Raw genomic sequence first — 20414 nt, forward strand, 5'->3', positions numbered from 1 at the left:
TCAGCCCGCCCATGTGCGGCAGTATCTAGGCGCGACAATAAACACTCTCGCGGCCACAGCGCAGCCGAATTCAGTGAGGATCAACAGCATTCAATTGCTGATACAGAAATTCAGACCGCAACACTCGCTTCCAGCACGAGTGTTCATGCAGTTGATAGGCATGATGGCCTCCTGCATCTTCATAGTCCCGCACGCAAGACTACATATGCGTCCGCTGCAAGAGTGCTTAGCACGTCAGTGGAATCAGGCTCACGGACAGTTAAAAGACCTAGTGTTGGTGACCGGTCGTGCATACAACTCTCTGGATTGGTGAAATCCACACAACCTTTGCAAGGGCCGACCGTTCCAGGAGCCTGTGCCACAGATCATCCTAAAGACGGACGCATCTCTCCAGGGTTGGGGAGCTCATGTACTCCACTACACAGTGCAGGGACTATGGACAACGCAGCAAAAGAAGATGCACATCAACCACCTAGAGCTGATGGCAATCTTCATGGCAATGAAGGCATTCAAGGTACATCTGTGCAACAAGGTCGTGTTGATCCGGACGGACAACATGACGGCCATGTACTACATTCAGAAGCAGGGAGGTACACCCTCTCCACAGTTGTCTCGTCTGGCTCAGAGCATGTGGAAGTGGGCCATTCAAAGGAACATCTTCCTCATGGCGGAACACCTCCCAGGCAAGGACAATCAGATGGCGGATCTGCTCAGCAGGTACAGCCACCAAATGCACGAGTGGGAGCTACATCCATCAGTACTCAGCCCGTACTTCCAGCAGTGGGGTCATCCAGAGATAGACCTGTTCGCCACAAGGGAAAACGCCAAATGCCAAAGCTTTGCCGCTAGGTTCCCGCACCCACAGTCGCAGGGCAATGCGATATGGATGAACTGGTCAGGCAAATTTGCATACGCTTTTCCCCCAGCACCTCTAATACCGCTGGTGGCACGAAAGCTAAAGCAACACTCGATGACGCTCATCCTGGTTGCTCCAACGTGGGCACGCCAACCATGGTACACCACGTTTCTAGAACTTTCCGTGGTACCGCATCAAAGGCTGCACCTCACACCCAGACTCTTGACGCAGAGCCATGGCGACATTCAGCACCCAGATCCGCAACAGCTCAACCTGGCGATCTGGCTCCTGAGGTCTTAGAGTTTGGCTACCTCAACTTGCCTCCAGGCTGCATGGATATCATACGGGAGGCAAGAAAGCCCACCACCAGAGCATGCTATGCAGCAAAATGGAAGCGGTTTGTCATTTATTGCGTAGACCACAACATAGACCTGCTTGACGCGTCAACGCACAACATCATTTGTTATCTGTTACATCTTTACAAATGCAATCTAGCATATGCTTCCATTCGAATACATTTATCCGCCATAGCGGCTTATCTCAAAAACAGGCAGCATCTCTCCCTTTTCAGAGTGCCTGCCATTAAAGCCGTTCTAGAGGGACTCAAACGAGTCATTCCTCCCAGGACCCCACCTGCTCCTGCATGGAATCTTAATGTTGTCCTCACCCGACTAATGGGTCCAACTTTTGAGCCTCTACATTCATGCGAGATTCAGTTCTTAACATGGAAAGTGGCTTTCCTGATAGCCATTACGTCACTGCGTCATGTTAGTGAGCTCCAGGCACTAACTGTACAAGAGCCATTCATACAAATTCACTCCAACCGGGTGGTGCTGCGCACTAACCCTAAATTTCTTCCAAAGGTGGTTTCACAGTTCCATATCAATCAGACTATTGAACTGCCTGTGTTCTTCCAAAATCCTGAGACAGTGGCAGATAGAATGCTCCACACTCTTGACGTCAAAAGAGCTTTGATGTATTAAATTGATAGGACCAAAGATTTTTGGAAGACGACAACTCTTTGTTGCCTTTTCTGCACAACAAAAAGGCAGCCCCATTTCCAAAGCAGGTATAGCCAGGTGGATCGTTAAGTGTATTCAGATTTGCTATCAAAAAGCTAAGCGCACTTTAACAATCCCCCCGAGAACCCACTCCACCCGCAAGTTGGGGGCCTCCATGGCTTTCCTTGGAAATATCCCTTTAGAAGACATTTGTAGAGCAGCCACATGGTCTACCCCACACACATTTACAAGACACTACTGTGTAGATGTGCACTCCAAGCAGCTGTAGGGCAGGCTGTTCTAAAAACACTTTTTCAAACTGCTGCAGCTGGCACAGGCGGCCGCCGCTAATGGAGGGACTGCTATATATTCTATGCTATAGATATGAATTCAGCAGCCCACATGCCTCGAACTGAATATGCTACTTACCAGTATGCATCTGTTCTTGGCATGTAGGGATGCTGACATTCATATCGCCCGCCCTCCTCCCCGGCGCCTGTAGCGGCTGCAGCACTTACACTTACTCTTAGCATGGTCATCGCTCACACTGTTACTGTAGGAGAGTAGGGTCTGCTATCCTATGGTCACCCCAAATTTTTGCTTTTTGCTTCACTGGTTTTCGACTTAATGTGGCTGTGGGCCTGCTAATCAGACCCACAGCCTGCTGTTCTCTCTCTAAATTCACAGACATGTACTATAGGTACATAACCAATTTGGTACTGGACACCTTGTCAGCCCCTATACAGTGCACTATAGGTGCCAGGGGCATAGGTGCATCCAAGGCCTACCAGGGGATGCAGCATATCTTTTGCCACCCCTGGCTGGTACTTAAATCGACACAACTGGCTGATCCCTCAGCTGGGGCAAGGTGGTGTAATCACCCCTTGCTTATATGTAGTATACCTATATCTAAACCTATATCTGGACACATATAAACCTATAAGTCACTCCTATGGCAGGCCTTAACAATCCTGGAGGCAGAGTGCTTGGTTTTATGTGAGAAAGTGCTCTGGCATGAGCTGAGCCTGTCTGCAGCTTGCGGGACCATTTCCCTATAGCTGTTCCAGTGATACTGCCATACCATATACTCTTAAGTGCATTATAATCCTTACGGTTATTGCAACTCCGGTTTGACTTTATCAAAACATGTCGTGTTTGGTGTCATACAACGTGGAATGCTACCCCCTCGATGATTCTGACGATGGGGGCAGCGTCCCGCCCCTCCAGGAGGGGAAGACATGTTACTTACTGCAAATGGGGTTAATCCAAACCAGAGCCCCAGCATCACAAAATGGATGCTGCTGCCACAGACACTAGTCTGCCCTACTGCTGCTGACTGAAACTCGACAGAGGAGGCTTGATCAAAGGATCTCCTGTCACAGGGAGGTGTTACACCACCACAGACAGGAGATAGTGGATTGTAGCAGGGAGGGTTGAAAGAAACTAGACACTGCCTGGGGCGCACATGGTGTCCCTGGGCAGATTCCAGTCAAACCGGTTCTGGGGCACTCCAGCCCCAGTCCTGGTGGCAAACTGGACAAAGGAAAGGGGTGTAACCACCCCCTTCCTGGGTCCCACCCATAGGAGGGACCTAGCAGGTAATCCAGCCCCCAGATTTGGAATATAGGTGGGAGCAGTGCCAATGCACATCAGATTATCCTGACTGAAACTTATGAAAAGAAACTCTGGACCCTTTGACATCCCACTCGATGTGGAAGACTGAAGAATCTCCCTTGTGGTCAAGGAGTGACCACCCTGTGCAAACAGGCACCATCCAGCACCTCGACGTTTGCTTTGTTGCAGTTCCCGCCGGAACTCGAGCGACAGAGACTGACAAGAGCCAGCTATCCTGACTTCCAACAGCCCGATCCACAGTCCATGCAGAGCTGGGACCCGTGGAGGCGACCTGAAGCGTGGGAGCGGCCATCTTGAATAAACCACGAAGCGCTGACCGTGCAGCACCCGAGGCTCCCTCGAAGCTGTGCATTGGAGTTTCAGAAGCTCCAGCCCCGAGCAGCTTTTGCACCGAAGCTCACCCCTCCACACTCGACGAGTGCTGCGTGGGGCCCTTTTCCATTTTCCTGCTCGACCCGTTGGTCCGGTCGCTTGCCCGTTGGCTAGTGGCCCCAGAACCGACGAACCTTCAAACTTGAACAGCTGGTCTGGTTGCTCTAGACTGGCACCCGCTCCCCTGAAAAGGAGCACCCGCTCAGACCTTGCTGGTCCGAGTGTTAAGCCATCTTCGAATCCTGCGTGGGTTGCCTTTGCCAAGGCTTGTTGACTCCGATCGTGAAGCCGACACCGCCGACAGCGAGAGCCTTCGTGGGACAGCTCGTGATTCACTCCAGGACATCCTCAGTGCCCCAGAGTCCACGTGGCAGCGGAGACAAGGCACCTGACATCGACCTGATTGCGCCCGACATTGCCTGGTTCCTTCCTGGTCACTGCCCAGTGACCCAGACTCTGTCCCCTCTGCTTTCAGGTACCCTTCAGCTTCCATCCACCCTTGGATCGCACCGGACACTTCTCTTCTGGACGCCTGCAGCATCTTCATCTTCAGGCACCATCGAACTGCGTGACGAAACCCGACACACTTTGGCACCTATGCACCCGCTTCCTGTGGGTGAGGTAACTTACTAGCGCCGGTGTTCTTACACGGGTACACACCTCTAGTGCCTAACTCTAAAGTTTGGTAGTCCTAGTCCAGTCGGAAGACTCTTTAATCTGTAAAACGATAACTTTTACGCACCATTGATTTTACATTGGTGCATGCCTGTGCTTTCAGCACTGCACCCGAATCCCGCGGGCTACTCCCGTCCTAACTGTGGTTAGTCCAGTGTAGTCCAAGCGATTCCCAAGGCCCTAGGCCTTACCCCCGATCGATTATTGATTGTTATACCACTTTTTTGATATATGGTTTGAGTGGCCACCGGCCTCATCCAAAAACGTGCAACTTGTATATGTTATATTGTTCTTTTGTTTAAACGCTTGTGCTTCATTGCTCATAAAGAGTAGTGGGGATTATTCTGAGAATAAATACATGTATTTTTATAATATATAACTTGTGTGGTGTCCTTTCATTTGGTATTACAGGATTGCATATGGTAAAACAGCTGGCTTCACATGCCCCTTTGAGTTAAGCCTTTAAGGCTGCTTAGTCCATGCTACCCCTAGGATAGCTTGTCTATAAGGTTGATTTACAACCATCACCATAAGGGATTGTTTGGACTGATACAAGGTGCCCACAGAACTGTGGACATCATACATCAGGCCAACTTCTCACAGTTGCACTCCATCTTCGCCACAATGGCTAAAAACAATCTGGGGATGGAGTCGATGCCCATGCGCACTGTAGTCCAGGGTAGGAGCCACCTATCTCGTGATACTTCTAAGACTCTTCCAGGACAACAATGTGCAATCATCCGGACCCAACACTAGGCAGCGATCTATGCTATAGATATGAATGTCAGCAGCCTTACATGCCAAGAACAGATGTATACTAGTAAGTAGCATATTCTTTTTTTTTTTTAAATCTTTTTATTATTATAACACAAGAGGAGAAATATACATATCGGGTGTCATAAACGAATTACACACAGCTGTGGACGGGCAAGTGAAGTGAAGAAATACCGTACAGTCAGAATCAGCAAAGAAATCAATACCAGCGTAAAGCAGAGGCAAAACAATTAGATAGCAATGACCGCAGGCACCCCCCCACAGCACCCGCCCACCAGGAGTACAGGATATACGAGGCAAACATATGACACCCAGATACGTTTAGGCAAAAATCAGGAGAATACGCCACATCTCTTGTGAAGAAGGGAAAAGGGAAATCGAATGGTCATAGAAAATAACAAAGGAAAAATTTGAAAAAAAACACAACCCTACACCCCTGCAGATGGCTACGACCTAACCCCACTAGCAGCGTGCCTGTCGCCCCCTAAACTACGCCCCAAGGAAGGGAAAAAGTTGGAGGAGGAGAATGTTGCAAAACGATACGAGCTCCCGGACTCCCATCCCCCCGCCAAAAGCAGACACCCCCTACCGTAGTGTTAAGCAAATTTTAGCAAATCAAGAGACAGTCCGTAGGGGAGCCGCAAACAGAAAAAGGACCATCCCGCCCGACCCCCGGCACCGCAGAGGCAGCAAATCCCGTCCCGAGCATATCAGACTAATAATCAGACAATCAGATTCACATCTGGCCCTCGCTCCCACAGATACCACCCAGCAAAGACAAAAGAAACGGTGCATCAAAGTCCAATCAAGTTCAGCCCAAACCCTCACGATCCATCACGATGACCCCGTCCAGTACAAATAGGTCGCTGCATTTCTCCACGCAGGCTCTGTCCATCCGAACCGCCATCACAACAAGATTAATAGAAAATAGTAGAGTGTCAAGATCAATGCGATAGGAGGGAAAACAGGATAGACGGCCACAGAGTCCAAAAGTCAAAGCAAATCCACTGCCCACCAGCGATAAATCAGCAAAGCGGTTTTGATCACTCACAAAAAGAGGCAAAGGTGTAGTCCGACAGACGTTGGAGAAGTCACAATGGCTTACGAAGATAGTCACATCCATCTCGGGCGGGGTCGACATAGGGCTAAATAAATGTCCAGTTCTTTCGGGCTCGATCGCCGCCATCTTAGGGTCGCAGTAGAGTTCCGTGTCGGTAGTCTGCACAGGGTCCTCGGTAACAATCAAGGCGTTCTCCGCGGAAGAAGTATCTCGGCTCTCCAGGAACAAAGGGCCGGAATCCGGTCCCAAGCCTATATGATCAACAGTTATGATCATCTCCTGGAAGGTGGCGGTGAATCGTGTGTGGAGCTCTAAAATGGCGGCCATTACAGTGCGTAGCGACGGTGTAGTTTCAGCCCGCGCCATCGCCCCTCAATGAGCGACCGGGCGGGTGTCCTAACCTCGGAGGTCGACTTCTCCGGGGCACAGGGCAGAAGCAATGTAGAAACCACTGTTAATAAGTCCAAAGCACGATAGCAGTACCGTCGCCGCCCACGAGGAACCGAGCCCAGAAAACCCCGGGAGCTCAACGGGGCCCCCGGGCAGCGGAACCCCGAACAAATAGTCGGTACAATAGGCCACCGTAGTTGCTGGGTAGAGCTGTCACCAAATCACCATCCATAACGGGAGACGAAAAACGCCACTTCGGGAGACCGGAACCGCCCACGGTCCGCGGCCGATGTTGTTCAACTCCAACCCGGCCGGGTTAAAACTCGAGGCCCCGGCTTCAAATCTGGGGTAGGCCAAGAATGGCACACGACCTATCTTTGTCATCCCAGCAGCTAGAAATTCCGGGATTGCACCTTTCGAATCAGGCGCAGTTCACCTGCACGGGAGTCCGGCGGGAAATCAGGATGGGAGTCAGGATTCATGCGCCTCTGGCGGAAGCCGGCGGAGCCGGGAGCTTATGCGGCCATCTTGGTTACGAGCGTAGCTCCTCCTCGTACGTAGCATATTCATTCTCTTTTGCTGTGCTGATCTGCTGCTCTCTTCCACGCCGCCTCCTTTTACTCCCTGTTCTCGTCTCCCGTGCTAATCTGCTGCTCTCTTCCACCCACCTCCTTCTTTAACTCCCTGGTCTCTTCTCCTGTGCTGATCTGCTGCTCTCATCCACCTCACCTCCTTCTTTACTCCCTGGTCTCTTCTCTTCTCCTGTGCTGAACTGCTGTTCTCTTCCAACCGCCTCCTTCTTTAACTCCCTGTTATCTTTTCCTGTGCTGATCTGCTGCTCTCGTCCACCCAAACTGCTTATTTAACTCCCTGTTCGCTTCTCTTCTCCTGTGCTGATCTGCTGTTCTCTTTCACCCCGCCTCCTTCTCTAACTCCCTGTTCTCTTCTCCTGTGCTAATATGTTGTTCTCTTCCACCCGCTTCCTTCCTTAACTCCCTGTTCTCTTCACCTGTGCTAATCTGCTGCTCTCTTCCACCACGCCTCCTTTTTTAACTGTTTTTTTCTCCTGTGCTGATCTGCTGTTCACTTCCACCACCTCCTTCTCTAACTCCCTGTTCTCTTCTCCCATGATGATTGCTGTTCTCTTCCTCTTGCCTCATTCTCTAACTCCCTGTTCTCTTCTCCTGTGATGATCTTTCTGCTATATTCCATCCGCCTCCTTCTCTAACTCCCTGTTCTCTTCTCCTGTGCTGATCTGCTGTTCTTTCACCCCGCCTCCTTCTCTAACTCCCTGTTCTGTTCTCTTCCACTCACTTCCTTCCTTAACTCCCTGTTCTCTTCTCCTGTACTGATCTGCTGTTCTTTTCCACCGCCTCCTTCTGTAACTCCCGGTTCTCTTCTCCTCTGCCGATCTGCTGTTCTCTTCCACCCCGCCTTCTTCGTTAACTCTCTGTTCTCTTCTCTCGTGCTGATCTGCTGTTCTCTTCCACCCCACCTCCTTCTCTACCTCACTGCTCTCTTCTCCTGTGCTTATCTGCTGCTCTGTTCCACCCCACCTCCTTCTTTCACTCCCGGTTCTCTTCTGCAGTGCTGATCTTTTCCTCTCTTCCACCCACCTCCTTCTCTAACTCCCTGTTCTCTTCTTTTCTCCCTCTGCTGATCTGCTGCTCTCTTCCACCCGCCTCCTTCTTTAACTCCCTGTTCTCTTCTGCTGATCTGCTTCTCTCTTCCACCTCGCCTCCTTCTTTAACTCCCTGTTCTCTTCTCCTGTGATGATCTGCTGCTCTCTTCCACCCCACCTCCTTCTTTAACTCTCTGTTCTCTTTTGCTGTGCTGAGCTGCTGCTCTCTTCCACCGCCTCCTTCTTTAACATCATGGTCTCTTCTCCTCTGTTGATATGCTGCTCTTATCCACCCCACCTCCTTCTTTACTCCCTGGTCTCTTCTCTTCTCCTGTGCTGAACTGCTGTTCTCTTCCACCGCCTCCTTCTTTAACTCCCTGTTATCTTCTCCTGTGCTGATCTGCTGCTATCGTCCACCCCAACTTCTTCTTTAACTCCCTGTTCGCTTATCTTCTCCTGTGCTCATCTGCTGTTCTCTTTCACCCCACCTCCTTCTCTAACTCCCTGTTCTCTTCTCCTGTGCGAATATGTTGTTCTCTTCTACCTGCTTCCTTCCTTAACTCCCCGGTTCTCTTCTCCTGTGCTGATCTGCTGCTCTCTTCCACATACATCCTTCTCTAACCGCACACACATACATACAACCATGCACCCCCACACACACAACCACACAACCACACACAACCACACACACAATCACAACCACACACACAACCACACACAACCACACACAACCACACACACAACCAACCACACACACACAACCACACACACAACCGCACACACACACAGCCACATACACCACACCAGCCACAGACACAACACCACACCCACACACACCAGCACACACACCACCACCACCACACCACACACACACACACACACACCCACACCCAACCACCACACCAGCCACACAACCACCCCAGCCACACACCCAACCACCACCCACACCCAACCACACACCCAACCACACACCCAACCACACACACACCCAACCACACACACACCCAACCACACACACACCCAACCACACACACACCCAACCACACACACACCCAACCACACACACCCAACCACACACACACCCAACCACACACACACCCAACCACACACACACCCAACCACACACACACCCAACCACACACACACCCAACCACACACACACCCAACCACACACACACACCCAACCACACACACACACCCAACCACACACACACACCCAACCACACACACACCCAACCACACACACACCCAACCACACACACACCCAACCACACACACACCCAACCACACACCCAACCACACACCCAACCACACACCCAACCACACACCCAACCACACACATAACCACACACCCAACCACACACAACCATACTGTCAGGTATAACCACGCTCTTTGGGATCCGGGCGATGCTCAATCGGTCCACCTCCAGACCTCCCCAAGCTAGGTTCTCTTAGACACCCCAAGCTTAGAGGTGATCTGGCGAGGGAAAATGTAAATGGCCGGGATGGTGCGGCCAGGGGGGTTGCCAATCTGGAAAACAAAGAAAGAGCCCGTTATTTCCACTCCTGGGCACCTGTCTAACTATATCAACTGATACTGTCGTGCTCCTACCTTGCTAAGAGAACTCGCGGGGGAACCTTGGTACCGCCTGACGCTCTCCTCCTGCGTAACGCCCCAGGGTGTTTCATATGAGAACATAAACACAACGTTATTCCCCTATCACTCCTCTAGGTATTTCCTACTCTATAAACCCTTCTATGTACCTACTGGTGACACACACTCTGAGAACATCATGGAAAACGTCAGGTATCACTGAAAACATAGTCTCTTAGCAAACAAATGATATAACACCCCCTGTTCTGTTAATGGCACAGAAGCCTACACGAGTATCTGAGGTTCATACACCAGAGCCTGGAAAGCAAATAAGAGAAAAAGAAATGATAACGAGGAGGCTCCTCGGAGAAGAGATCCTGCTCGCCTTATCCCAACACAACCGGAGTCAACATAATACTGGGCTCCTCAGTACGAAGTGAGCAGTCTCCTCTTTCAGTCATGAAGCACTCCCCCACGAGAGAATCACTCTCTGAGTTCAAGAAACCACCGTAGCCTGTGTCTTCGCGCAAGAGATTGCGAAGCACCACAGCGTTGCGACGAAGCTCCAGCCGACCCGCTCTCCTGCTGTCACGGAGGTTCCGATGAGGGCTGTGTCTTCGCGTTAGATACAGCGAAGCACCACAGTGTTTCCACAACGCATCAGCCGACGCGCTTCTTCGCTACCACAGTAGGTTTGATGGGGGCTGTGTCTTCGCGTCTTCAAACCCAGCGAAGGACCACAGCGTCTCCCAGTCGCAACAGCCGTCACGCCTCTCCACAGCCGATACAAGATCCGACCCCGATATGGGTCTGCCACAGTAATCCGTGTCTTCGCGCTAGCACTGCGAAGCACCACGGGTCCTTCAGTCTAACGAGCTTTCGCACCGCTAACCAAACAGGAACAAACACTAATCCAATACAACCCGACCTCCGGGTCCACTGATACTTTATAGTTCCCGCCTTCCTGCCGCTAAGGCTTCTGGGACCCGTAGTCACAATATTGGACAGGCGCGATATGCCATGATTCAGAACCTGACACATACACTCCCAACCCCACCACACACAACCACACACACAACCACACCCAACCACACACACACACACACACACACACACACACACAACACACCCACCCCCACACAACCATACACACACAACCATACACTCCCAACCCCACCACACACAACCACACACACATACAACCACACACACATACAACCACACACACATACAACCACACCCAACCGCACACACAACCACACACACAACCTCACACACACAACCACACACAAACAACCACACACACAACTACACACACAACTACACACACAACCACACACATCTATCGCCCTGACTCTATCTATCGCCCTGACTCTATCTATCGCCCTGACTCTATCTATCGCCCTGACTCTATCTATCGCCCTGACTCTATCGCCCTGACTCTATCTATCGCCCTGACTCTATCTATCGCCCTGACTCTATCGCCCTGACTCTATCTATCGCCCTGACTCTATCTATCGCCCTGACTCTATCTATCGCCCTGACTCTATCTATCGCCCTGACTCTATCTATCGCCCTGACTCTATCGCCCTGACTCTATCGCCCTGACTCTATCGCCCTGACTCTATCGCCCTGACTCTATCGCCCTGACTCTATCGCCCTGACTCTATCGCCCTGACTCTATCGCCCTGACTCTATCGCCCTGACTCTATCGCCCTGACTCTATCGCCCTGACTCTATCGCCCTGACTCTATCGCCCTGACTCTATCGCCCTGACTCTATCGCCCTGACTCTATCGCCCTGACTCTATCGCCCTGACTCTATCGCCCTGACTCTATCGCCCTGACTCTATCGCCCTGACTCTATCGCCCTGACTCTATCGCCCTGACTCTATCGCCCTGACTCTATCGCCCTGACTCTATCGCCCTGACTCTATCGCCCTGACTCTATCGCCCTGACTCTATCGCCCTGACTCTATCGCCCTGACTCTATCGCCCTGACTCTATCGCCCTGACTCTATCGCCCTGACTCTATCGCCCTGACTCTATCGCCCTGACTCTATCGCCCTGACTCTATCGCCCTGACTCTATCGCCCTGACTCTATCGCCCTGACTCTATCGCCCTGACTCCATCTATCGCCCTGACTCCATCGCCCTGACTTTTATCGCCCTGACTCCATCTATCGCCCTGACTCCATCTATCGCCCTGACTCCATCTATCGCCCTGACTCCATCTATCGCCCTGACTCTATCTATCGCCCTGACTCTATCTATCGCCCTGACTCTATCTATCGCCCTGACTCTATCTATCGCCCTGACTCTATCTATCGCCCTGACTCTATCTATCGCCCTGACTCTATCTATCGCCCTGACTCTATCTATCGCCCTGACTCTATCTATCGCCCTGACTCTATCTATCGCCCTGACTCTATCTATCGCCCTGACTCTATCTATCGCCCTGACTCCATCTATCGCCCTGACTCCATCTATCGCCCTGACTCCATCTATCGCCCTGACTCCATCTATCGCCCTGACTCCATCTATCGCCCTGACTCCATCTATCGCCCTGACTCCATCTATCGCCCTGACTCCATCTATCGCTGACTCATTTCGCCTGACTCTATCTATCGCCCTGACTCTATCTATCGCCCTGACTCTATCTATCGCCCTGACTCTATCTATCGCCCTGACTCTATCTATCGCCCTGACTCTATCTATCGCCCTGACTCTATCTATCGCCCTGACTCTATCTATCGCCCTGACTCTATCTATCGCCCTGACTCTATCTATCGCCCCTCTATCTTCGACGGACTCTCCATCTATCCGTCCCTGACTCTATCTATCTATCTATCGCCCTCACTCTATTTATCTATCTATCGCCCTCACTCTATTTATCTATCTATCGCCCTCACTCTATTTATCTATCTATCGCCCTCACTCTATTTATCGCCCTCACTCTATCTATCGCCCTCACTCTATTTATCTATCTTTTGCCCTCACTCTATCTATCGCGCCACCACAGTATCACTCGTCGCCACCACAGTATCACTCGTCGCCACCACAGTATCACTCGTCGCCACCACAGTATCACTTGTCGCCACCACAGCATCAGTCGGTGCAACCATTCAACAACAACTGGTTCAAATATGTTCTCTCGATGTTTCAAGCTTTATTACAAATGTCACAAAAAGATGTTAATATTTCACTTCTTTTCTTGGATTTTCGTCACAATAAAATACACTGAACATAATCTTCACAAAAGTTATTTACAAAAGTTTAATCTATTGCCATTATAAATTACAATAACTTTTATTTAAGTATTACTTATTTAAACAAATTAAAAGCCATTATTCTTTGTAATATCAATACATCTAAGTCACGTAAATACAAAACATGTTGCATTACAAATGCTATATGTGTCACATTTGCAAATGTTAAAAGTATTGGCATTGTAAATGACAAAGCTATTAATTTCGCTTTTTTCAAAACCAACACATTAATAAAAAATGTGACATTTACAAGACCAATTGCTCAAACTTTCCTAATGCGAGACCTATTGCATTGCAAATGCTTGTTCACTTCTGTCAGTATTAGCCTATAAGGCCGCAGTTCTCCTCATGCTTTTTATGTAGCATTTTTCCATGACAAATGATGTACAAAGCTACTCAGCGACTTCAACTAATTTATCCAGCATTCAGAAAGAAAATGGCATTTCTAATAGACTACACTGAGGCTTTATGGAAAATTAATTTCTCCAAAGTTTATATATGTTAAAGAAGGTGTACCGGAGTCCGCGCAGGCAGCGGGGGAAGTATTCAACGTGTATGACTTCAAAGATACCCACGATGCAGAACTAGGACTACTGGTATGTATCCTTTTTTCATGTGCTTGGAATGCAAATGCAGGCATTGAGAACTACTCTCCCTCTCAGACCACCACCCGACCTTCCCAGGTCACATTATGCGCCTTGCCTCTTAAATATTAGCAAGGTAAGAGCTTTCGTGACCTCTTACAAATGTTCGTTTTGCGATGCTGCTTATTAGTACATCAGTTGCATCATAGAATGAAGCTCGGTGCGCAAACCAAAAGATGTGTAAAAAATAGTGACTGGTTTGTGACATGAGTGTAGAACATCTGGCCTTAAATTCTTAACCTAGTTTCCCTTCCAATCCTAGTACTAACAAAGCTCCAATCTATCCATACCATTCAAATCAATTACAGGCAGACAAATATTGCATCTGCCTTTACAGCACATGAAAGTTTGGCATGTCAACCTCTCTTGCACGTCAATCTTGACAATCTGCAGCGTCCATCATTAAGCTGCTGTTCACAGCCAGTGACATGTGGCTTTTATGTGGTTTCACTGTTAGAGTGCTTTCTGTTTCATGTGCACATGTTGAAACGTAATTACTGACTTTATATTCTGGTTTGATTTTGTATGTTTTTCTCCCTTCAGGGGTCAGAACCTTTGTCCCTAAGCCTGTTGCCACCACTTTACAATACATCGGTGGTGCCGCTGCCATCTTGGGGCTAGTAGCAATGGCATCAGATGTTGAGGGACTATATGCGGCTGTGAAGGCTTTGGTGTGTGTGGTTAAGAGCAACCCACTAGCCAGCAAAGAAATGGATCGAATCAAAGGCTATCAGGTCAGTCTAAAAGCTGTTCTTGCAGCGTAGATCAAGTTTCTTCTTCTTATGTGTCCAAATTACTCTGTATACTCTATACAGTATCTGTGAAAATACGATTATTATCAGGAGCAAGGTAAGAACTTGCTAATCTCCCCAAAAAGTAATGTGAATTTTGTGTCTTTTTTCCATAGTTACAGACAAAACAAATCAGCCCAGTTTATATTTCGCAACAGTAGAATGTAGCCACGATTATTGGCACATCTCCTAAGAGGTTTTTCTTGACCTCTGTAAAGGCTGAGCATTACTGGATGGAAAGTAATCAGTGAAGTGCGCTTTGATGTGAGATTAACCCCGGCATTATTGATGGATGAATGAATGAATGACTCACATCTGTTACTAACTCTGTATTAGTAAGCAAAATATAGCTCTTTGTATGACATTCTAATAATGAATAAAATGTATTTTATTCTGCTGTTGTAACCAGCTCACCTTTGCTTTCTGTAATCAATGCATAACTTATAAGCCACATTCTCTTTTAAAATTCAGAAGATTATGACCATGGTGAAGCAACTTATAAAACAAAGATATTAAATTGATGACTACTGGACACTCTTCTGTATTATATCAATGCAAGGGCCCATTTCAACTTTCATAATGTTTCTACAGTACCTACTCTTATTGTTCCCAGAAAACTTCACCTTTTAGCCTGTACAAAAGATGGCATCTCCCCAACCCATCAAAAGCGGCAGTGTTATGTTGATTTTCTCTTTTATTTGTTATTAAAAGTGAAAATGTATGTCTGTAGCTCCCTTATCACATACAGATCAGGGCAGTTTCCTATATATTAAAGATCTATGATCCCCTACTAAAGTCTGACTAGCCTCCTATTGAAATGTATTGCAGTGTGAGCTGCATAACTGTTGTGGTATTTTTAACATTTGTTGGAGTTAGGATTCTAAATGAACATTTTGCAGCATGAAACACTTCTACATGAACATGATATGTTTTATTCTGCCATTTAGTGGTTGTGCTTTGAAGTATTTATTTACAAAGCTTTTCCCCTTGGTGTACATGGAGTGGAGCCTCTATAACTCACTTTGACATTGACCATAAGCCCACAATGCCTTCTAACATAGCCTCCATTTTAGATTCCTTTTTTTTGGTGGTGCTTTGGAGGTGCATCAAAGCATCTCACAAGAATGTGCTGAGAGGGCAAGGAATTGCCAACAATTGTGATCGGAGTCGACACTGATTCTCAGATTCAGGTTTTCCCAGAGGTCTTTGATGTAGTCAGAGGATGTTAATTATTGCTATTGAAGTTCTTGAGACTCCTCAATGTCATTTTGTAGTATGAACACAATATTTAAGTTTAGTCGCAATTGGCTCCAAAAGTTTGCTTTTAACAACAAACCCAGTATGCATGTGCCATCTCCCAACAGACCATAACTCGGAGGATCAGTGTACTTGTTCCCTTTTCAAGGGAAAAACCCTAGTTCACAAGGATAGAATATCGTCTTATTCAAGAAGGTACAACCTTACTTCCACATTGATATAAGTAAACAAGTTTCAGAGCTGTCAACGTATATGGTATCCAGTGCTTCAGTAAAAATGGCTACATTTTCTAAAGAAACAGAAGGGTCACATAGAGACGAATACTGACCCCATACAAAAGGGCAGTCATTGAAAATCCCATTCTTTCAGGTCCAAACTCAAGGCCTAACTTCGGAAGATGATTGAGCTTGAGTGAGAAAATATAGGAAATAACCTTAGAAGAAAAACAATAAGGGAACAAGAAATTTAGCGAATTCACCAGTAGCACATACTGAGAAAAAGAGGGCACTAGTCAAGATTACACATCTCATTAAAAGAGAAGACTTTTTGAGGAGGCCATAGCTGAACATAAAATAATTAAACCATTAGGTGGGAGACAGAACTAACTAAACATCTAGACAAAAAAAGTCCCCCACATTACTGGGTTTGAACATGAAGCTGGAGAGGAGGATGGAGTGAGAGAGGAGATTCCAACGCTAGACCAGGACGCAGAGGTGCAGGAAACTGTTTGATGTCCAAGAAGAAGAAAAGCCCCTATAGGAAGATGTTGATGCTGACTCCCCGCAAAGCACTCCTTTCACTCCTTCCACCCCTAAATGGCATCTCTGTGTACCATGGGTTAATTTTTGAAAAAAGTTGCTTCAGTGCATGTGGAGATGAAACATGAAGAGAGTTGCTTCTTGTTGAAGGTTCTTAGTCCTTTCCATATGAAGGGTCCAAACCTACCTATTTTACCAAATATTGCGCATTAAAGGACAGTTACCAAGATTAAGTACATGCAGGATATTTAGCCATACATAACACTAGAGGTAGAAAACTAGGGATCAGACCTCAAGTGATTGTACTCCCAACTCAAATTTACTCTTTAAAACAGCCTACTGCACACAACACCAGGAAGGAGTAGAATTATGTGCTTTATGAACTCCTGGGAGTTCATAAGGACAGACAACTAGGTGCTAAACCTAATCAGACATGGTTACTGTATAGAGTTTGAGATAATTACCTACATTCAAGTAAGAACAGATTCATATTTTTCAACAAGAGATTGCTATGGAAAGCATAATAGAAAAGTTTCCAGTAAAGGCCAGAGATCTTATTTTGATATCTGAAAATATACAGAGAGTACTTAATTGTCTGGCTTTACGACCAATACTAGACCTGCATTTTGTGATTAAAGTTATCAAAATTCTACCTCCAAGAGATTATTGCACTATTAACAAAACAAGACTACTTGGCGACAGTAGTTCTCAAAAATACTCACTCCCACATCTCCATACATCCAGCACATTGGGGTGTCTAAGGTTTGTGATGGTGGAGGAATATTATCAGTTCAAAGTGTTACCATTTGGCTTAAAGTCTGTGCCAGTTGTGTTGATGAATGCAGTTGGTGACAACGCCTCACCCGAGAAGGCCAGCCATGCATGTGTATCCTGACCTGGGCAATTGGCTGGAGAAGTCAAATATATTTCAGCAAGGCAAATTGAACATAAAGGCAGTGGTAGTCCTGCTACATCAATTGGGCTTTACCATAAATTGGAAGATGTCCTCTCAGTTATCAAAGAAGAAGAAAATCTTTTAGGGGTGAAAGTAGAACACAGGTAGGCAGAGGCCTGATCAACAATGGGAAGGATACAAGCATTGCATAAGTTCTCCTTTACCGGACGCCTTAGTGTCTGACAGTGTGGACGGTTACGAAACTGTTGGGGATGATGGCTTCATACATCATTTGATTGTAAATGGACACTTATATATGAGACCAATACAAGAATGGTGGACCAATCAGTTGTCTCAGATACAAGGGGATTGGAAGAATTGAATTAGTATAGCAGGCAAGGTCAGCATCGAAATAAAGTGGTGGACTAATGGATGACCATGCCTTTCTTTTGTAATTTGCAATGCTGAACGTGGCTGCATGCCTTTTTTTCTGTTTATTTCCTTTTGTTACAATTGCAGCACCCACGCTTTAGCTTTAAACATCTTAAGCTAAAGCATGGGTACCGCAATTGCTTCATAAGTAAAGAAATAGAAAAAAAGTCTGCTGCAATTGCTTTGCAACTTGGAGATGGGCAAATCATGTGTGAGGAATACAAAATGTACTCACTGACAAATTGCTCACACAAATGGGAACTAGAGCATTCTGTTATGGACTAACTCTTTATATGGTGTGGAACACCGCATGTAGATCTGTTCACAACAGTAGACAATTTTAAAAGCCAAAGCTACGCATCAAGCATTGCCATCTTCCTTCAAAGGGGAATGCACTGTTGATAAACTGGTATGGGATTTTTGCTTATGCTTTTCCACTGATTGCGCTGAGCCCAACATACATAGAGATATTCAACAGTTTCATCTTGACGCAACTTTATGACAACAAGATGTCCATGCTCAATATGGTATTCATACCTTATGTAAACGGCAGAGCCAAATGTAGGCAAATCCCAATGCAGTAGGATATTATAACTGCACACGGGGAGTTATTTTATCCAAATCCAAAGGATCTGTAGAGAATGACTTATATCCCTAAATGGTAGAATTCAGTAACCAAAGCCTCCCAAAAAACATGTTTAAATGTTATAAAAGTAACATGAAACTCTCCACATGAAAGTAGGCAAGATATACAGAATGGTGAACATGTAACAATTTCCACCAACAGTTAACAGATGAAGCTGTTCTAGTTGGATCTTGATACGCTTCGTAGATTGTAAGCATAGATGTATATATTTTTAAGAGTACATTTTTCGAACATTGCAGCATATATTATATGTATGAACATAAAGGCCTTTTCTGCAGCATTATTTAAGCCGTACAAGTATTGGCAGCTAGGGGGCCCGTTTACCACATACCAGAGGTGTTAATGTGATATATATTTTGAGACACTGTTGCCTACCTTTACCAATTGAATTAATTGTCGGAAACACTAAACGCTGGAGTTTTATTGCCGAACACTGCCCTGTATGAATGATTGTAATTTCAGATTGAAATGGCATAGAACCTTATTTCCTCATGCTTAGCAGTAACCAAGTGATTAACCGGTTTCTCAGTTGACACAATAACGTCTGTGGAATATTTATATGCCAGTCGCAACGCGGTGTCTATCCAAAAAGTCGTGGTTGAACTGATATATTTCCCAGCACTGTTCTGCCACTGCAATGAAAACTGAATCTGGAGTAAGCAGGTCTAATGAAACCACCCTTTAAACCAATGCATAACGCATCTCTTAAACACCAAGCTCTCTAAACAGCTTCCTATTTGACATTATTTCCTGAGAATGAGTAAAATATAAATGTTTTCTGTACAGGAACCATATATAACTATTTTTTATTGACAATTTTATTATAGTTCAAGTTCAAGTTTGGCATTTATATAGCGCACTACTCACCCAGAGGGTCTCAAGGCGCTTGAGGGAGGTGGGGGGTTATGTATCAAATATCCAGGTTTTGAGTTGTTTTCTGAAGGAGAGGTGGTTTTGAGTAAGGCGGAGATGGGTGGGGAGGGAGTTCCAGGTTTTGGCCGCAAGGTAGGAGAAAGATCTTCCCCCCCATGGTGGACCTGTGGATGCGTGGTATAGCGGCTAGTGCTTGGTTGGACGAACGGAGTTTGCGGGTGGGGGTGTAGAAGGAAAGGCGTGTGTTGAGGGATTCGGGTCCTAGATCGTATAGTGCTTTGTGTGCGTGGGTGAGGAGACGGAACGTAATTCTTTTGTTGACGGGGAGCCAGTGGAGGTCTTTCAGATGACTGGAGATGTGAGCTCTGCGGGGGACGTCTAGAATGATTCTGGCAGATGCATTTTGGATACGTTGGAGTTTTTTCTGTAGTTTGGCTGTGGTTCGGCATAAAGGGTGTTTCCGTAGTCTAGTCTGCTAGTGACCAGTGCGTGGGTTACTGTTTTTCTTGTTTCGATGGGGATCCATCAGAAGATTTTTCTGAGCATGCGTAGGATGTTGAAGCATGAGGAGGAGACTGCGTTGACTTGTCTGGTCATCGATAGGGAGGAGTCTAGGATGAAGCCCAGATTACGTGCGTGGTCCGTAGGTTTGGGGGCGTTTCCCAGAGCCGGTGGCCACCATGAGTCATCCCAAGCGGAGGGGGATGATCCTAATATGAGGACTTCCGTTTTGTCCGAGTTCAGTTTAAGGCGACTGGTCTCCATCCATTCGGCCACTTCTTTCATCCCTTCGTGTAGATTGATTTTGGCGGTGTTTGAGTCTTTGGTGAGGGAGAGGATCAGCTGGGTGTCATCTGCGTAGGAGATGATGT

General features: G+C 47.1%; 1 protein-coding gene across 3 annotated transcripts in view; it reads left to right on the forward strand.

The window, feature by feature from the left end:
- Window positions 1-20414, forward strand: part of WDFY3 (WD repeat and FYVE domain containing 3) — a 1930620-nt gene that overhangs the window by 924539 nt on the left and 985667 nt on the right. For all 3 annotated transcript variants that reach the window (XM_078676292.1, XM_078676293.1, XM_078676294.1), the window contains one exon: window positions 14434-14624. In XM_078676292.1, the coding sequence (XP_078532418.1) occupies window positions 14434-14624 (191 nt within the window). The remainder of the gene's footprint in view (window positions 1-14433; window positions 14625-20414) is intronic.

The sequence above is a fragment of the Lissotriton helveticus genome, chromosome 2_1 (genome assembly GCF_964261635.1).
Source record: "Lissotriton helveticus chromosome 2_1, aLisHel1.1, whole genome shotgun sequence".
Classification (NCBI taxonomy): Eukaryota; Metazoa; Chordata; class Amphibia; order Caudata; family Salamandridae; genus Lissotriton; species Lissotriton helveticus.